Source organism: Macaca fascicularis, chromosome 8 (assembly GCF_037993035.2).
Source record: "Macaca fascicularis isolate 582-1 chromosome 8, T2T-MFA8v1.1".
NCBI classification, from domain to species: domain Eukaryota; kingdom Metazoa; phylum Chordata; class Mammalia; order Primates; family Cercopithecidae; genus Macaca; species Macaca fascicularis.
In genome coordinates, this window is record NC_088382.1 from 14202893 (window position 1) to 14220383 (window position 17491).

Sequence of the window (17491 nt, forward strand, 5' to 3'; positions counted from 1 at the left end):
GTTGATCCCTTCCCAAGGATTTTAGTTGCACAGTTTTTCAAAGTTGTGCTTACAGTTTCTTGTTGGTTGCAAGGTGTCCTTTCAGAAGCCAATTGTGTGGTGTATTTACGTTGATTGTTGGAGGTAGTTGGGTTAGAACCTACTTCGAGTGGCTGGCATGGGCCTGGGGGACAGTGACAGCTGCCTGCTTCATGGGCAGAGATGAAGTAATTGCTTCCTGGGAAGTACCATCCTCCTGGCCACACTCTCCAGCCCATTTCGTTTGTGTTGGTTTCCTTGGCATCTGCACGTTTCTGGCTTCATGTGAGTCTCATTGATTTTAGCGTATGACTTCAGGCTGTGGGGAAGAATGGCCATTTTAGCACAGAGATGCACACAAAGGAACAACTGGCTAAATGTGAGTGAAGACATTTTTGGGGGGATTTCATTTCTTTTATTTTGTAACAGGCAGTCTGGGAAGCAGTCTGGACACGTGGCCTGCGCTGTCACAGTTCCTCCTTGCAGGATCGCAGATGTTTGGAGATTGTAGTGATAACTGTTATCATTGAGAATGTCATTCTCGCAGGCTCTAATAAGTCAGGATGTATTCAGTGTTAATTTGTTAAAGACAACTGTATTTCTAGCCAAATCCATGTTAGACGTTTCTCCTGGCAGTGTTGCGGGGGGGGGGGGGGTATTCCCGTGACTTAGTCTTAGGGAAGCACACGCCTTTGAATACTGCTGAAGCTGTGAGTACCCAAAGCGCACCGGAGTACTTTTGCCATATGGGGTGTTAGTCACTGATACACGTCTCAGTCAGACCTGATGGATTCTTGACCCCTTCCTTTTTTAATTTTTTAATTTTCAATTTTAATTTTTGTTTTTTAAGAGCACAACCCCTCAGGTGGCCACCATGAATCTCTGGTGTTTTCAGTTGGCTGCAGCCTATTTGCCATCTCTGGTTCAAACATATTCGAAGCCTGATGATGCTTCCCTCTGTTGTTCTTCTGCTGTGTGACCCCCGCGCCCACAGGGTTCAAGACTGTCAGAGCTGGGGGCCACCTTCACAACTACCAGGGTTTCCGGAACCTCCTTCATCTAGCCCTGGGGATGGAAGAGATGTCATCAGAGGTGAAGGCTTATTAGGTTTACATGCCATTGATAACGAATGAGGAGGTTTTCTTTTATATAAGGGGAGCTTCTTAGAACGTGCTTTACTAGGGTAAAGAAGCTTTTGAGGTTTGCTTTCTGTGGAAAGATATTTTGTGATCCTGCCCTTGCTTTCAACAAAAATATAATTTCCATACCAGTGCATGTTGTATTACTGAGCACTGGCTGACAAATGGTTCTTAACTCGTCATTCACTCAGCCACTGTTTCTTGAATGGCATATGTGTGCCAGCTGTAGTAGGAACTCGCTAGGCTCTAGGACTAACCCTTATGAAATGGGGTCCTAGGGGAAGCAAATGCATATACGTATAAATGTTTGAGGGGATATCAGAGGGGGTGCCTATAGGTGCAAAACTTCATTCATTCATTGCCCCATCTAGGAGGTTTTGTGTCTTAGCAGCATGTTCCATAGCAACACATCCCTCGATCAAAATATTCATCATATTATTTTGAAATTCTCTGCTTAGGTATGCGTTTTTCCGACTAAGTTTAAAACTGGTTAAGGACAGGCTATGGGGTATGTATTATATATATTTACACACACACATATATTTATATATATACACATTACCATTGTAAATTTACAATATATATTTATATATATATACACACATATATATTTCTCCCTCTTTGTATATACACACACACCACACACATATATGTACACACACACATATATATGAAATTCTACTGCCAAGTACAGAAAGTGAAAACTAGGCAAGGGTTCTTTTAGTGTTCATGAAAAAATAGATGTGTTAGTTGAGAGCGTCCTTCAGTTACCAGGGGAAAGACAGGATGGGTTCACAAAGGGAGACAGTGTTTTGTTTTTGTTTTTTCTTTGTTTAACTCTTGAATTCAAAATAATCCAGACTTACGGAAAAGTTGCAAAAATAGTACAGAGAATTCCCATATACTCTTCCCTCAGATTCCCCAAACATTTCACCCCATTTCTACTTTCTCTTTCTTTCTCTGTGGATATAATTTTTTTTTTTTTTCTGAAATGTTTGAGAGTGGAAGGTAGAATGCAGGGCAGGGTGAAAGGTGGAAGGAGACAGGTAGGTTGGGAGGCTTTTTTTTTTTTTTTTAAACCTTCAGAGATGGAGTTTCGCTCTTGTCCCCCAGGCTGGAGTGCAATGGCACGATCTCGGCTCACTGTAACCTCTGCCTTCTGAGTTCAAGTGATTTTCCTGCTTCAGCCTCCCGAATAGCTGGGATTACAGGCACCCACCACCATGCTTGGCTAATTTTTTGTATTTTTAGTAGAGGGGTTTCACCATGTTGGCCAGGCTGGTCTTGAACTCCTGACCTCTGATGATCCACCCACCTTGGCCTACCAAAGTACTGGGATTACAAGCATAAGCCACTGTGCCTGGTGATTGGGAGGCTTTTGCAGTAACCCAGAGAGCTATGATGAGGGCTGGACCTGGTTGGAAATGATGAGAAAGGTGAGAAGTGGTTAGGTCTGGCATAGAGTTTGAAAGGAGAGTTTAAATGGGTTAGATGACAAGAGAGAGACATGGCTCTGAAGGCATAGTAGCCCTTGCCCTGCTGGGCCGGACGAGACAGGCAGCCTAGGGCTACTACCACACCCTGCGGGCAGCTCAGGACCTGGGCCAGCGGAGGAACCAGGCAGTGGTGCTGGCCAACTTCGGGACCCTGTGCCTGCACGCGGGTGCCAGCAGCATGGCCCAGCACTACCTCCTGGAGGCCGTGCGGCTGTTATCGAGGCTGCCCTGCAGGGAGTGTGGCCGGGACTTCACCTATGTGCTCCTGTGGCTGGGCCACCTCTGCACCCGTCAGGGCCCGGAAAAGCAGGGCAAGGGCTACTATGAGTGGGCCCTTCTGGTCGCTGTGGAGATGGGCCATGTGGAGAGTGAGTGCCCCGGTTCCTCCTGTATGCCTTCCGGGGCCACTCGGGTCAGGGCACACCTGGGGTTTGTGATTCAGAAACAAGTGGTGGTTTTTCCACCATTGAAAGTGCTGAGTCATGGCCAGCAGCAGATGTTGGCAAGCGCCCTGGAGACAGGCGGTTCCCACACAGGGCCAGGCCCTCTGCCCTACTGGGGCAGCCAGCTCTTCCCAGTTTGCCCAGGGACCATGCTGCCTTGAGCACGGAAAGTCCTGCGTGCTGGGAATCCCTAGCCATAACCCTGGGATCAAGGCAGGCTCTGCTGAGCTGGGACTTGGGGCCCCTCCATGAGCCAGGCTGTGAACGCCGGTTCTTGTGCCTGTGTTATCTGCTTGGTATGTTGGCAGCCTGCGCACCTGTCATCCCACTTCACAGAGGACACGGGGCGGGTGATTGCCTAAAGCCGCAGAGCAGTTCATGCAAAAGCAGCTTGTTGTGCACTGTGTGTGTCAGGCCCCACCCACAAATGGGGCTTGTGGGGTCCTCGGGTGGCAGGGACTGAGCGTGGGAATGTGAGCTTTAGGCCAGAGAAGCCACAAAACGGTGAGTGGCGTGATGGCGGGCCAGCACTTGGCCCCGGGTTAGGGAAGCCTCTTTAGTCTGGGACCAGAGGGTTGAGAGGATTTAGTCAAGTAATAGGTGGTGGGGGAGGGCCTGGTGGTGTAGCCTGTGTGAAGGACCAGGGATAAGCTAGTGGGGGTGAGTGGTGGTGAGTGAGTGGGGGTAAGTGAGCGGGGGTGAGTGAGTGGGGGTGAGTGAGCGGAGGTGTGATGGGGGTGAGTGAGTGGGAGTGTGAGCGGGGATGAGTGCGGTGTGAGCAGGGGTGAGCGAGTGGGGGTGAATGAGCGGGGATGAAGGGGGTGTGAGCGGGGAAGAGAGAGTGGGGGTGATTGGGGTGAGTGAGTGGGGGTGATTGAGTGGGAGTGATTGAGTGGGGGTGAGTGAACGGGAGAGTGAGCGGGGATGAGTGAAAGGGTGAGTGAGCAGAGGTGTGATGGGGGTGAGTGAGCAGGAGTGTGAGCGGGGATGAGTGGGTTGTGGTGGTGTGAGTGGGGGTGAGCAGGAGTGTGAGTGGAGATGAGTGAGTGGGGGTGAGTGATTGGAGGTGTGATGGGGGTGAGTGAGTGGGAGTGTGAGCGGGGATGACTGAGTAGGGGTGAGTGAGCGGAGGTGTGATTGGGGTGAGTGAGCGGAAGTGTGAGCGGGGATAAGTGGGGTGTGAGCGGGGGTGAGTGAGCAGGGCTTATGCAGGGAGGTGCAGAGTTAGGAGTGGGTGGATTGGGTGCTGGATGGTGAGAAGCTCTTCTGGAGAGCTAAGCAGGGCCTGGGGCCTCAGGCTGTGGCTTGGCCTTTTCCCCAAGAGCACTGGGGAGCCATGGAGTGCTATCGAACAGTCACTGCAGACTGAGCAGTGAATGGATAGTAGGTGGGCAGGGCTGTCTGAAATCTAGGCCGCAGAGGATAGATGAGGAAGTTGAGTCCAGGGAAATGGCCGAGACAAGGGATACTGTTGTGGGTCCCCTCTGCCTTGCAGCGCTTTGTCATGGCATAGTGAGACCACTCAGAGGTGCCTCCTGTGGCCTGGACCAGAGCCCCAGGGGCTGTGGCCAAATCTGCCCATTTCCCAGCACAGGCCTGGCACCCACTCCTGGCCCTAGGAGGGATGAGATTTTGGGAAGGACCGTGTGAAGGGGCCCCGGTCCCACACATCTGCCCAAGGAGGGGTGGGGGGTTCAGACCCAGGCTTCTTCCCCAGGGGCATTCCCTGACTGGAAGGAGACCCTCCAGGAATCCAGCGCCCTAACCCCCACTGCAGCCTCCCGTGGCTCCTGGCACAATAGCCTGTGGCACCTCCTCCTGTGAGGCCCTCCCCAGGGTGCTGGGGGATTCAGACTTGGAAATGCAGGCCAGGGAACGGGGATCATGCTTTCCTGTCTCCCCACCCTGCGCTGAACGGTCGAGGAGACCGAGGGCGGGGCTGCTACCCCACATGCTTACTTGGGGTCATTTTTGAGTCACTTTTGGTAGTTTGTGTCTTTCTAGGAGCTTGGCTGTTGTGTCTAGATGGTCTGATTTGTTGGTCTACAGTTGTTCGTAGTGTTTTCATGGAATCCTTTTATTTCTGTCAGGTCGGCAATAATGTTTCCTCTTTCATTTCTGATTTTAGAAACTTGGGTTTTTAATTTTTTATTTATTTCTTTTTATTAGAGATGGGGTCTCATCATGTTCCCCCAGGCTGGTCTTGAATGCTGGCCTCAGCGATCCTTCCACCTCGGCCTCACAAAGCGCTGGGATGACAGGCGTGAGCCATGGGGCTCAGTCTCTGATTTTAGTCATTTGTGTCCATCTTTCTTTTCTTGGTCAGTCTGGTGAAAGATTTGTCAATTTTGTTATTATTTTCAAAAAACCCACTTTTGGTTCTGTTGATTATCTCTTTTGTTTTTCCATTCTCTGTATTTTTACTTCCCATTTCCACTCTCATGTTTATTATTTTCTTCCTTTTATTTGCTTTGGGTTTAGTTCATTATTTTTCTAGTTTCTCAAGGTGGAAGGTTAGGTTTTTGATTTGAGATTTTTCTTCTTTCTTTGAATGTAGACATTTACAGTTATAAATTTCGCTTTCAGCACTGCCTTAGCTGCATCTTGGAATTTTTGATACACTGTGCTATTTTTTTTTTTTTTTTAAGACAGGGTTTTGCTCTATTGCCCAGGGTATGGTGAAGTGGTGCAATCTTGGCTCACTGCAACTTCTACCCAGGTTCAAGCCACTCTCATGCCTCAGCCTCCCGAGTAGCTGGGATTACAGTCATGCACCACCCCACCCGGCTAATTTTTATATTTTATTTTTTTATAGAGATGGGATTTCACCATGTTTCCCAGGCTGATCTCAAACTCCTGGACTCAAGCGATCCTCCCACCTCGGCCTCCCACAGTGCTGGGATGACAGGCGTGACCCACCGCGCTGGCCCGGGCTGTGCATTTGTTTGCATTCTTCTCAAATTAGTTTTCAGTTTCCCTGATGGTCTCTTTGACTCACTGGTTGTTTAGGAGTGTGTAATTTCCACATATTTTTGAATTTCCCACATTTCCTTCACTGTTGATTTCCAGTTTTGTGCCAGTACAGCTGAAGAACACCTCTGCTTCGGTCTCAGTCCTTCTCCATTCACTGCGGCTCATTTTGTGGCCTGGCACATGGTCTGTCATGGGAAATGTCCCCTGGGTGCTCGAGAGGACTGTGTATTCAGCTGTTGTTGGGTGGCGTGTGTAACAGATGTCCATTCAGCGTACCTGGTTTCCTGTGTTAATCTCCGGAATGTTTCTGGCACTAGAAAATCAGAAACTTTCCATCGTTCCCAGCGCCCTGGCTTTGGGAGAGGCCAGTGAGCCTGTGGCTTGGGAGCCTGGTTGCATGAAAGAAGCATGTGTGGGAACGCCAGGGCCTGGCTTTGAACCCCATTCCGCCAACATGATGCCGTGTGTGGCAGACATGACGCTTGGCTTTGCTCTCTCAGGGTTCCATGTGCGACAGGGTCTACTTGTGCCCCTGGCCTCATCAGCTTAGGCTGAAGGCGGCCCTGGTCCTGGCCAGAGGGGCTTTGTGAAGCAGAAATAGATGGCCTGGTGCAGGGGCCGAGCCTGGCCAGGACCTCGGCCCTGGGAGTTGTAAAGAAGGCCGGACTCTACCGTGAGCCTCTGCACCAAGGTGTGCCCATGTGACTGTGTGCTCGGCGTCTGCCCTGGCACGGGTGCATGGCCTGTCTGCGCTCAGTCTCCCCGCCTATGGGGCCCAGGCTCACAGAGGTGTGAAAGAGGCAAGCACAGCGCAGGGGCCTCCGAGCCCAGCCAGCCTGGCTTTGATGCTGGGAGACTAACGTCTTCCATTTTGTCTTCTGCCCAGGCCAGTTGCGGGCCGTTCACCAGCTGTGCTACTTCTATAGCAGCGTCATGCCCAGCGAGGCCCAGTGTGTCATCTACCATGAGCTCCAGCTCTCCCTGGCCCGCAAGGTGGCCGGCAAGGTGCTGGAGGGGCAGCTCCTGGAGACCATCAGTCAACTCTACCTGTCCCTGGGCAACAAGTGGTAAGGGCTGGCTTTGCAGTGGTGGAGGTGGGAGCGGGCAGGGCCGGTAGGGGTGCACAGGGAAGCTGGCCCAGGACCCCAGCAGCCCCTCTCCTTTTGATCATTCGGTTCCTTGGCATCAGATGTTTTGAGCTGGTGGGCCTGGGGTCGTCCCAGGGCTGCTGCTGGCCCGTGAGTCCCAGCTTGAGCGTCCCTTGTTGGGTCAAAGGTCATCTCAACCCCAGCAGAGGCAGTACGTGCACTCTGGGCTGTTCTTCCTACTATGGTGGCTTTTGTCCTCTGACCTCTGCCTGCCCGAATCTTCACTCCTGGCCTTTATCTGTCCCGTTAAATGTGACCACACCAGCCACCTGTGGCTTCGCTCCCACAGAAGACAGAGCCAGTTGTGTCACCTGCTTCCCTGGGACAGGGTTTCAAGGTCTCACGTCCCATATGTGGCCTACTCGGCTTCCCCCAAGCATCCTGACCTGGTGGGGTAACCATGGCCCTGGCCACCCCACCCACAGGGCCCAGTGACATTGCTGCAGTCACACCCCCTCGAGTGTCAGACTTACTGAGAGAGCAGGGAAGGAGCCAGATTCCATGGGGACCCGGGAGACTGCCTCCAGTCTTGGTCTCAGGTTCACAGAAGGAAAATGGGCCAGTGTGCTAGAGCCATGCTTCTCAAAGTGTAGTCCCTGGACCAGTAGAACAGCATCCATGTCACCTAGGAGCTTGTGGCAAGTGGGAGTTCTATGGCCTGCCCCAGGCCTGTGGAGCCGGAAGCTCTGTGGGCAGGGCCAGCAAGCTATAAGGACTGGCCTCCAGGTGACTGTGATGCCTGCACACCTTGAGAACCATCGGCCCAGATAGCCCCTGAACACTAACGGTTCCTGGTGCGTCTGGAGAAGACACAGGCCATGTCTGGGAGGCAGGGGAGATGGACTAGCACACTCCTCCTGCCACAGGGTAGCATGATGCTCGATTCCCTCTGAAGGATGTCCTTCATCTTTTCCATGCCGTGTGTGTTCACCCTGGCCCTCCCAGCAGCCTGGGAAGAGCAGAACACTGCACACACAAGAGGGCCGTTCCCAGTCCTCACATTCCAGATTCATCTGTCACCAGACCCACGGGAGGAGGCAGACTGGTTCCAGGAGGATGAGAGCCCTTGTTCTGATACCTGTGTCTGATTCCAGGGCCTGCAGATCCACTCTGGACTACACCAAGGGAAGTCTGGGGATTTTCATTGACCTTCAGAAGGAAGAGAAGGAGGCGCATGCCTGGCTGCAAGCAGGGAAGATCTATTACATCCTGCGGCAGAGCGAGCTGGTGGACCTGTACATCCAGGTGAGTGGCAAGGGATGCAGGAGGACCCCTGTGCTCTTCACTCTCCATCCCCCCATCCATTCATCCTTCCATCATCTATTTACCTGCTCATCCTTCCATCCATCCATCCATCATCCATCCATCCATCCATCCATCCTTACATCCTTACATCATCCATCCATTCACCTGTTCGTCTTTCCAAGCATCCATCCATCTATCCATCCATCATCCATCCCTCCATTCATCCATCCATCTATCATCCATCCATCCTTTTATCATCCATCCATTCACCTGTCCATCCACCCATTCACCTATTCGTCATCCATTCACCTGTTCGTCCATCCATCCATCCTTCCATCTATCTTTCCATCATCCATCCAACTGTTCATCCTTCTATCCATCCATCCATCCATCCATCATTCTTCTGTTCACCTCTTCATCCATCCATTCACCTGTTCTTCCATCCTTCCATCCATCTTTCCATCCATCTTTCCATTATCCATCCAACCATCTTCCATCCATCCATGATCCGTCCATTCACCTATCCATCCATCCCTCCATCCATTCTTCCATCCTTCCATCATCCATTCACCTGTTCATTCTTCCATCCATCCATTCATCCATCATCCATCCATCCATCTATCATCCATCCATCCTTCCATCATTCATCCACTCGCCTGTTCATCCTTCCATCCATCCATCCATCCATCCTTCCTTCATTCTAGCATCCATCCATTCACCTGTTCATCCTTCCATTCACCTTTTCATCCTTCCATTCACCTGTTCATCCTTCCATTCATCCATCCATCCATCCATCCATCTATCCATCCATCCATCATTCATTCATCCATTCTTTTATCATCCCTTCATTCAGCCACCATCCATCCACCTGTTCGTCCATTCATCCATCCATCCTTCCATCATCCATCATTCATCCATCCATCCATTTATCCATTCATTGATATATCCATCCATCCATCTATCATCCATCTATCCTTCTATCATCCATCCACTCACCTCCTGTTCATCCTTCCATCCATCCATTTAACCATTCATTCATCCTTCCATCCTTCCATCATCCATCCATCTTTCCGTCATCCATCCTTCCATCATCCATCCATTCATCTGTTCATCCTTCCATCCATCCATCCATCATCCATCCATCCATTTATCCATTCATCCATCCATCATCCATCCAGCCATCATCCATCCATCTGTCCATTCATCCATCCATCCTTTTATCATCCATCCTTTTATCATCCATCCATTTATCATCCATCCATTCATCATCCATCCATTCACCCGTCTATCCATCCATTCACCTGTTGATCCATCCATCCGTCCATTCATCCTTCCATCAACCATCCATTCACCTGTTCATCCTTCCATCCTTCCATCCATCGACCTGTTCATCTTTTCATCCATCCACCTGTTCATCCTTCCATCCGTCCAACTGTTCATCCTTCCATCCATCCACCTGTTCATCCTTCCATCCATCCACCATTCATCCATCCGTCATTCATCCATCCATCACACTCAACTCCTGTTCATCCTTCCATCCATCCATCATTCATCCATCTATCCATTTATCCATTCATCCATCCATCCTTCCATCATCCATCCATTCATCTGTTCATCCTTCCATCCATCCATCATCCATCCATCCATCCATCCATCCATCCATCCATCCATCCATCATCCATCCATCCATCATCCTTCTATCTGTCCATTCATCCATCTGTCCATCTATCTGTCCATTCATCCATCCATCATTCTTCCATCCTTTTATCCATCCATTCACCCGTGTATCCATCCATTCACCTGTTCATCCATCCATCGGTCCATTCATCCTTCCATCATCCATCCATTCACCTGTGTATCCTTCCATCCATCCATCATCCATCCACATATCCATTTATCCATTCATCCATCCATCCATCATCCAACCATGCTTCCATTATCCATCCATGCTTCCATCATCCATCCATCCACCTGTTCGTCCTTCCATCCATCCATCATCCATCCACCCATTCATTCATCCATCCATCCATCATACATCCATCCACCCACTAATCTACCCATTAATCCATCCCTCCATTTATCTATCTGTCCATTGGTTTATCCATACATTCGTCTATCCACCATCTAGCCATCAATATGCACATACATCATCTACCCTCCACCCATCCATGCATTATCTACCCACCCATACATACATGCAGACATACACACATCATTCCACCCACCCACCCATCCATCCATCCATCCATCCACCCACCCGTCCGTCCATCCATCCATTCATCTGTCCGTCCGTCCGTCCGTCCATCCATCCATCCATCCATCCATCCATCCATCCATCCATCCATCCCAGCATTAATCTATCCACACACCCATCCATCCATCCATCCATCCATGTGTCTACATCTCCTCATCCATTCATTCATCCATCCATCCACTCATTCCTAAGCCACTGCTGAGCACCTGTTGTGTGCCTTTTCCCTCCCTCCAACTGGTTCCTGCACATCCTCCCCCAGTGGCCAGCATCTTCTCCCTGAGGGCAGAGGCGCGGCCCCTCACAGTGCCCAGCACCTGCTGGTATACAGCACATGCTCAAATAATGTGACCACTCAGTTAACACACAGAAGAACTTGCTCCAAGCGACACGTGGCACATCTCCTTACAAAATGAATCTATCATAGTGGCTGTTTTCAGAGGCTTTCCCAAACACAGTGTGATCTGGAACAAATTGTGAAGCCCACGAGCCTGGTGAAGCTTTCGTGATTGAGCACCTGCTATATACCTCCATGAGATGAGGAGAGGGATCAAGAGCTCATGGCCAAGATGGGACCTGGCCCACCCACAAACACTATTGGTGTGGCAGGGATGTGGCAACACAGAAAGGAGCCAGGGGATGGGCTCCCAGCAGTCTGGGGGCCACGGAGACTGGTTTGAGTGCAGGGGAAGTGGGCTAGGGCTAGCCCTGGTGGTAGGATTCACAGGTGTCGGGCTCCTGGGCTGCAGCTGCTCAGTCACCTCCTGGCACTCAGGTGCATCAGTTCATTGTCCTCATGCCAGTGGTGGGGGCATCCCTAATGCACAGAGCCTGAAAAACGCTCAGGTGTACCTGTAGTGTGTAAGAGGAAGGAGGCTGGCAAAGGTGGGCGTGGCCACCTCGCCAGGTGTGGGTCTTGAGGGAACTTCTGTCTCCTTTCAGGTGGCACAGAATGTGGTCCTGTACACAGGCGACCCCAGCCTGAGGCTGGAGCTGTTTGAGGCAGCTGGAGACATCTTCTTCAATGGGGCCTGGGAGCGGGAGAAAGCCGTGTCCTTCTACCGGGTGAGCTGGCCTGTGGGCTGATGTGGGTGGGCCTCAGGGGAGCACCTGGAGGGCTGAGGCACAGGTGTGGCAGGGCAGAGGCCTCCCACCTGGAGGCAGGGCCACCCATGCACCTGCTCAGTTTCCAAGTGGTCTCACCGGGAATGATATTGACCATGCCCCTGCCCGGGACAAACGTTTGGGGCCTGGATGTGACAATGGCTCTACCCTTGTACCTGATGATCTCAAGCAACCATGAGCGGGAAGTCCTGTCCCCATCTTCCAGATGAGGAAACTGAGGCTCAGAGAGGCACAGGGACGTGTCAAAGGACACACAGCATGTCAGTGGGAGGCCCAGGTCTGCTTGCACCCCGAAGTGGGTCAGCTTCTCCCTTCCTCTGAGCTCACGGTGTGGCTCAGCCCTGGGCACAGATAAATGCGGTGTTTTTAGAGCAGAGAGGAGTGCTGGCTCCCCCCAGCCAGACCCCCTGGTGCCCAGGTGGGAAAGGCTGGTCTGAGGCTGCTGGGTGTAGCTGGATGGGCCTCAGGTGACTCTTCAGCCCCCAACTTAGGTGTCTGAACTGTGTGTTATCCCAGAGCACAGAGCTCTGTGGAGGTGCAGGGGTAGCTGGGGTGTGGGAAGCTCCAAGCACATGTTTGAGCTCTGAGGAGGGCGCTGGGCAAGGTGGGTGCTGCGGGAAACCTGACCCCACCTGCCTGTGTGGTAGGACCGGGTCCTGGCCCTGGCAGTGACTACGGGCAACTGCAAGGCGGAGCTGCAGCTACAGCTGTGCAAAAAGCTGGTGGCACTCCTGGCCACACTGGAGAAGCCCCAGGACGGCTTGGAGTTTGCCTACATGGCCCTAGCACTCAGCATCACTCTGGGTAAGTCCCCTGAGCCCCCACCCTGCCAGGACCCACACTTTGCCAGAGCCCAGCCTCCAGGTCTGCAGGGCAGGAGCTGAAACAGCTGCTGGATTTTCCTGGTCTCCTGTCCAGGCAGGCAGATCTGCCCAACTGGCTTCCCTGTCTGGCTGTGGGGCACGGCCCGAGGTCTCTCAGGCAGTGTAGAGCTCCCTGCCTGACTGAGCTCTGCTTCCTCTGCCTGTTCCCGCTGCTGACCACAAGGGCCGCCCAGTGTGCCCTCTGCCTTCCAGACATGCCAGGCATCTCGTTGGTCCCTGTATGTGCCAGGCTGAGTGACACATTCCCTTTATCTTGTGCCCTTCCCAACCTCATCAACCACATGGCTCTCTGGCTGATAAAATCCCAGTTCCCCTTCCAGCAGTCTGCCCCTTAAGGCCGGGCATCCCCTGGTGCTGTGCCAGGGTCATCTGTCCCCCTCCAGAGACAGGGAACCCTAGGCAGGCCGCATGCCCCAGCACCTTGTGCCCCGTGGCCCAGTACACAGTAGGTGTGCAGCTGACTCCCCAAAGTAGGGGGCTCTGATTGTGACACACGCAGGAGGAGTCGGATGTCACGTCTGTGGGTTGCCTGGAGCCGGGGTGCCCGGGAGCACCTGGACTGCATGGCTTTTGGGCTCCCCTGGTTAAAACCAGTGAGCAAAGGCAGGTGGCTATGTGTAGGCACAGAGCTGGGCCATCCAAGTCCGACTTTGCCAAAGCCTCACAGTAGACAGGGGCAGGCCTTATTAGTTCTGCTTTGCAGATGGGAAAGTGAGTCTGGGAACCTGGAAGGGACTGGCCAGAGCTGCCCAGGCGACCGCAGGTGCCTGCAGGCAAGCCAGGTGCTGCCCGGGGTCTTCATACCTGCTGCTGAGGGGCCTGTGCCCTCCCTGCCCCAGGGAGCCGCGTCCTTACACCTGCCCCTTTGGCCTGCACCCCAGGAGACCGTCTGAACGAGCACGTGGCCTACCACTGGCTGGCCGCCCTGCACCATCAGCTGGGCCAGGGCAAGCTGGCGGAGCACTTCTACCTCAAGGCCCTGTAGCTCTGCAACTCGCCACTGGAGTTCGACGAGGAGACCCTCTACTACGTGAAGGTGTACCTGGTGCTCGGTGACATCATCTTCTACGACCTGAAGGTGGGTGGGGAGGGGCAGGGCTCGGGGTGTTCCCGGCCCCCTTGGAGTGGGATCTCTACCCAGACCCAGAGGCCTGGGTTCCAGCCTTCCTTAGGAATGGCCCAGTGGCCTCCCTGGAGCTCTGCACGTGGCTGGAGGAACCGGCAATGTTGGCAGATACAACCCAGCTCCCAAGCTGGCCAGGCCCCACCCTCAAGAACTCAGTCTCAGCCAGGGAGGCTGACACATGAGTGGGCAATGGTGGCCTCTGGGTAAAGAAGGGGGATTGTAGTCAGGGGGACCCTCCTGGAGGAAGTGACACCAAAACTGAGTCTTGACAGTCAAGTGTCAAGTTGCATTTAACAAAGAAAACAGGGTCGGGAGAAGGACATTTCGGAAGATGGCATCATCCTCACATTGAATCCACGTTGCAAGATCCAACCCAAATCGTGGCGCCTCCTCTAGGAAGCCTGCCCAGGGTGCCAGCCTGCACTGAGCAACTCCTTCCTGGAGTCCCGAGATACCTTGAATCTTCACATCACCCAGGAAGGGTGGGGTGGGACCAGTGTCTAACCATCGGGTTCACAGACAGGGAAACCCTAGCTCAGGGCAGGTACAGTGGGGCAGGGCCTCAACCAGCCAGGCTGAGGCCTTGCTGGGTCGAGTCTGTCTGGAGCGGAGGTGCTGTGCTCCCTCTGCCCCCAGCCCTGCCCGGGTGGAGAGCTGGGAGTGTCAGACTCAGACCTGGGGTGTCTCCACCCCTCTGCCCAGCAGGCACCGCCCCTCCTCAGCATCACACCGGCACCGCATCAGTGCTCCTTATGGGCTGAGGGGCCAGGGCACTCCAGTCCAGGGGCCGAGATCTTGGGGTCCTTAGAACAACATGAGGAGCTGGGGCAGCCCTACGACCTCGCCCCGTATCGTATCCCCCACCGCAGGCCTGGGGCTGCCCGGGAGGCCCCCGCCCAGTGCTGGCGACACCTGGTGGTCAGAAGTGGTCCCTGTGGCCTCCCAAGTCCCAGCCAGACAGGGAGGTGCCAAGTGTCAGACTCAGGGACGCTGCTCACCACTCAGGGGCTCGCCTGGGACCCAGGGGGCGGGCCTCCCAGAAGAGGCCTTTATCTCTCTTGGTCAAGCCTGCCGCCCACTCCGCCTGCCCAGGAGGAAGGAAAGGGCCAAGTAGTACCTGAGAGGCCAAAGTCCACAGTTGGGGTTGAGGGGCAGAGGCCTCCTTCACCTCCTTCCCATGCACAGCCCTCTGGGCGTCATCGTGACTATGCTGTCAGCGCAGGCCAGCTTCCCACAGGGAGGCCCCTTGGAATTCCCCAAGGGCGGCTGTCTTTCCAAGGCTACACCCTCCTCCTTGTATAGGAGGCTCTGGACCCAGGGCCCAGAGGAGTAGGAGAAAACGCCGGGCTGCATGGGGCCTGGAAGGCTGGCAGAGAGGCAGGGGTAAATGGGCATCTTTGCCGATTGCCTCTAAAATGGGGTCCCCTTTAGTGTACACGTGAGAGGGAGCCCTGGAATAGGGAGGATTAGGTGTGTCCTGGCTCAGCCTGCCACTCACTAGCTGTTGCACTCACTACAGGCACATGGAAATGCACACGGGCACAGGCACATGCACACACAGCACGCGCACACACAGGTGCACACACGCACACACAGACATGCACACAGGCACACACAGGGACACGCACACACAGGCACACAAACACGCACAGGCACACGCACAGGCACACGCAGAGACATATGCATTGGCTGGCTCCTTCCTGTTTAGTTGGGATGCCCCCACCCCTTCAGGAAACCTTTGCCTTCCACCCCCGGCTGAGTCTGGGGCCTCCTGGGCCCCCCACAGGCTCCTGGGCTTCCCTCTGCCATAGCCTGGGCCACCCTGTGTGGTCAGTGTTTACTCCCAGGTCTCTCAGACTGGGAGCAAGTTCGTTAGGCTCAGCCACTCACCCAGCACAGAGTCCAGTGTTCGGCTGGGCCGGGGGCATTGGATGAGCAGTGGCGGTGACTCGGGGCCTTCTCACGCCCCTGCTCCATGTGTGGGGCGGGGCAGTGAGGGAATGGACTGCTGCATCTTGGACTTTGTCCTTGACCCTGGGAGCCATCTTGAGATGGTAAAGAGGGACAGGCCAGGCATGGGTCTTAGAGAGGTTCCTTGGGTGGCCCCATGTGGAGGAGGCGCCTGGGGAGAAGCCGGGTGGAGGGTGGGAGGGTGAAGGAGGAGGTCTGGGAGGCGGCATCCCAACCCAGGGATGGTGAGTTTGGGCCAAAGATGCATTGAAAATGGGACTGGATGTCTGGGGAGTCACACTCCGTCAATATTTCAGGGAACATTGCCAGAGAGGACACCTGTGAGATGGTTTTGTACCTGGCCTGTCCCGTGGAGGGCCTGGAAATGGTCAGCATGGACAGGGGCCAGAGGGGAGCCTGGGTCACTCAACGCTGTGCCCCTGCTGTGGCTCGGAGCCACGGGTCCTGCATGGAACTCTCAGAGCAGGCAGGATCTGCCCTGACCTCAGCCCATGGGGAAAGCAGCCACTGCCTGCGGAGAGGGTGGCACTGGGGCAGGAGGCTTGGGGTGAGTGGGGCGTAGGGGCAGTCAGGAAGGCTTCCAGGGGTGTAAGGGTCGTCCCCACTTCCTGCAGCTGAGACCACAGCAGTGTAACAGGTTTCGGGGCTCATGGGGTGAGCCAGCATTGGCTGGACACGTGGAATGACCTGGAGACAGGAACGGCCTCTGGGAAGACGGGCTCCGAGTCCCCCTTTTGCTGAGCATGACCTGTCCCCTTCAGGACCCGTTTGAGTACTACCAGCTGGCACTGGCAGCCGCCGTGGACCTGGGCAACAAGAAGGCACAGCTGAAGATCTACACGCGGCCCGCCACCATGTCCCAGAACTTCCTCCTGGACCGTGAGAAGTCGCTCCTCTTCTACCAGAAGGCCAGGACCTTCGCCACAGAGCTCAACGTCCGGAGGGTCAACCTGCCTCCTCTGCCACTCTGCGGGTGGGCCCCCTGGTTGGCCCCCAGCCACTCTGGCTGAGGACAGCATCCAAGGGAGTGGGTTTTGTGCAAGAAGGATGGTCTCCTCCCTCTCCTGGTGTCTCCCGTGGCTCATTTTCTGGGAAATGGGGCATGAAAGGAGGGTTCAAATAGCAATAAATTTTTCTTTGCAATAACCTACCGAAGTCCCCAGGGCATCCTTCCCTGTGTGCTTCCTGGGCTGTGTCTAGGGGCCAGCCCCTTCCCTGGTGGCAGCCCTCTGATCTTGGGGAAGAGAAGGACCGTGAGTTCAACAGACCTGGGCCAGGTCACCATGAGCCTCGGTTTCCTCGGTGGCCAGAGGGGAGATGGTGGTGGAACTCTCTGGGCAGCTCCCTGCTTTCCCTGCTCAGAGCTTTTGCCGTAGGTCTCGTGTCGCCCTTGACTTTAACCTTCAGGCCACTGTGCCCGGATGTGGGGTCTGCTAGTGTCCCTGTTCGCCATTGAAGAAATAGAGGCACAGAGAGGTTAGGTGTCTGGCCCACCGTCACACAGCAGCAGGTAGGGGCGGAGACGCAGAGCCCAGTACACTGACCACCACACCACCCTGCCAGCCTGCAGCCAGGAAGGTGTCCCCCATTAGGACCCAAGGTCAGCTCCTGGACCTCTCTTGTGGTGTCGGGAGAGCCACAAGCCAGTGACGGTGGCCCCGGGGATCCCTCA

General features: G+C 54.2%; 1 protein-coding gene across 1 annotated transcript in view; it reads left to right on the plus strand.

The window, feature by feature from the left end:
• Positions 1 to 16965, plus strand: part of LOC135964638 (SH3 domain and tetratricopeptide repeat-containing protein 1-like) — a 61227-nt gene extending 44262 nt beyond the window's left edge. Inside the window, exons 3-8 of the mRNA XM_065518825.2 lie at positions 6956 to 7136; positions 8312 to 8462; positions 11656 to 11778; positions 12486 to 12642; positions 13604 to 13800; positions 16581 to 16965. Of these exons, the coding sequence (XP_065374897.2) occupies positions 6956 to 7136; positions 8312 to 8462; positions 11656 to 11778; positions 12486 to 12642; positions 13604 to 13707 (716 nt within the window). The 3' untranslated portion in view covers positions 13708 to 13800; positions 16581 to 16965. The remainder of the gene's footprint in view (positions 1 to 6955; positions 7137 to 8311; positions 8463 to 11655; positions 11779 to 12485; positions 12643 to 13603; positions 13801 to 16580) is intronic.
• The last annotated feature ends 526 nt before the right edge of the window (positions 16966 to 17491 follow it).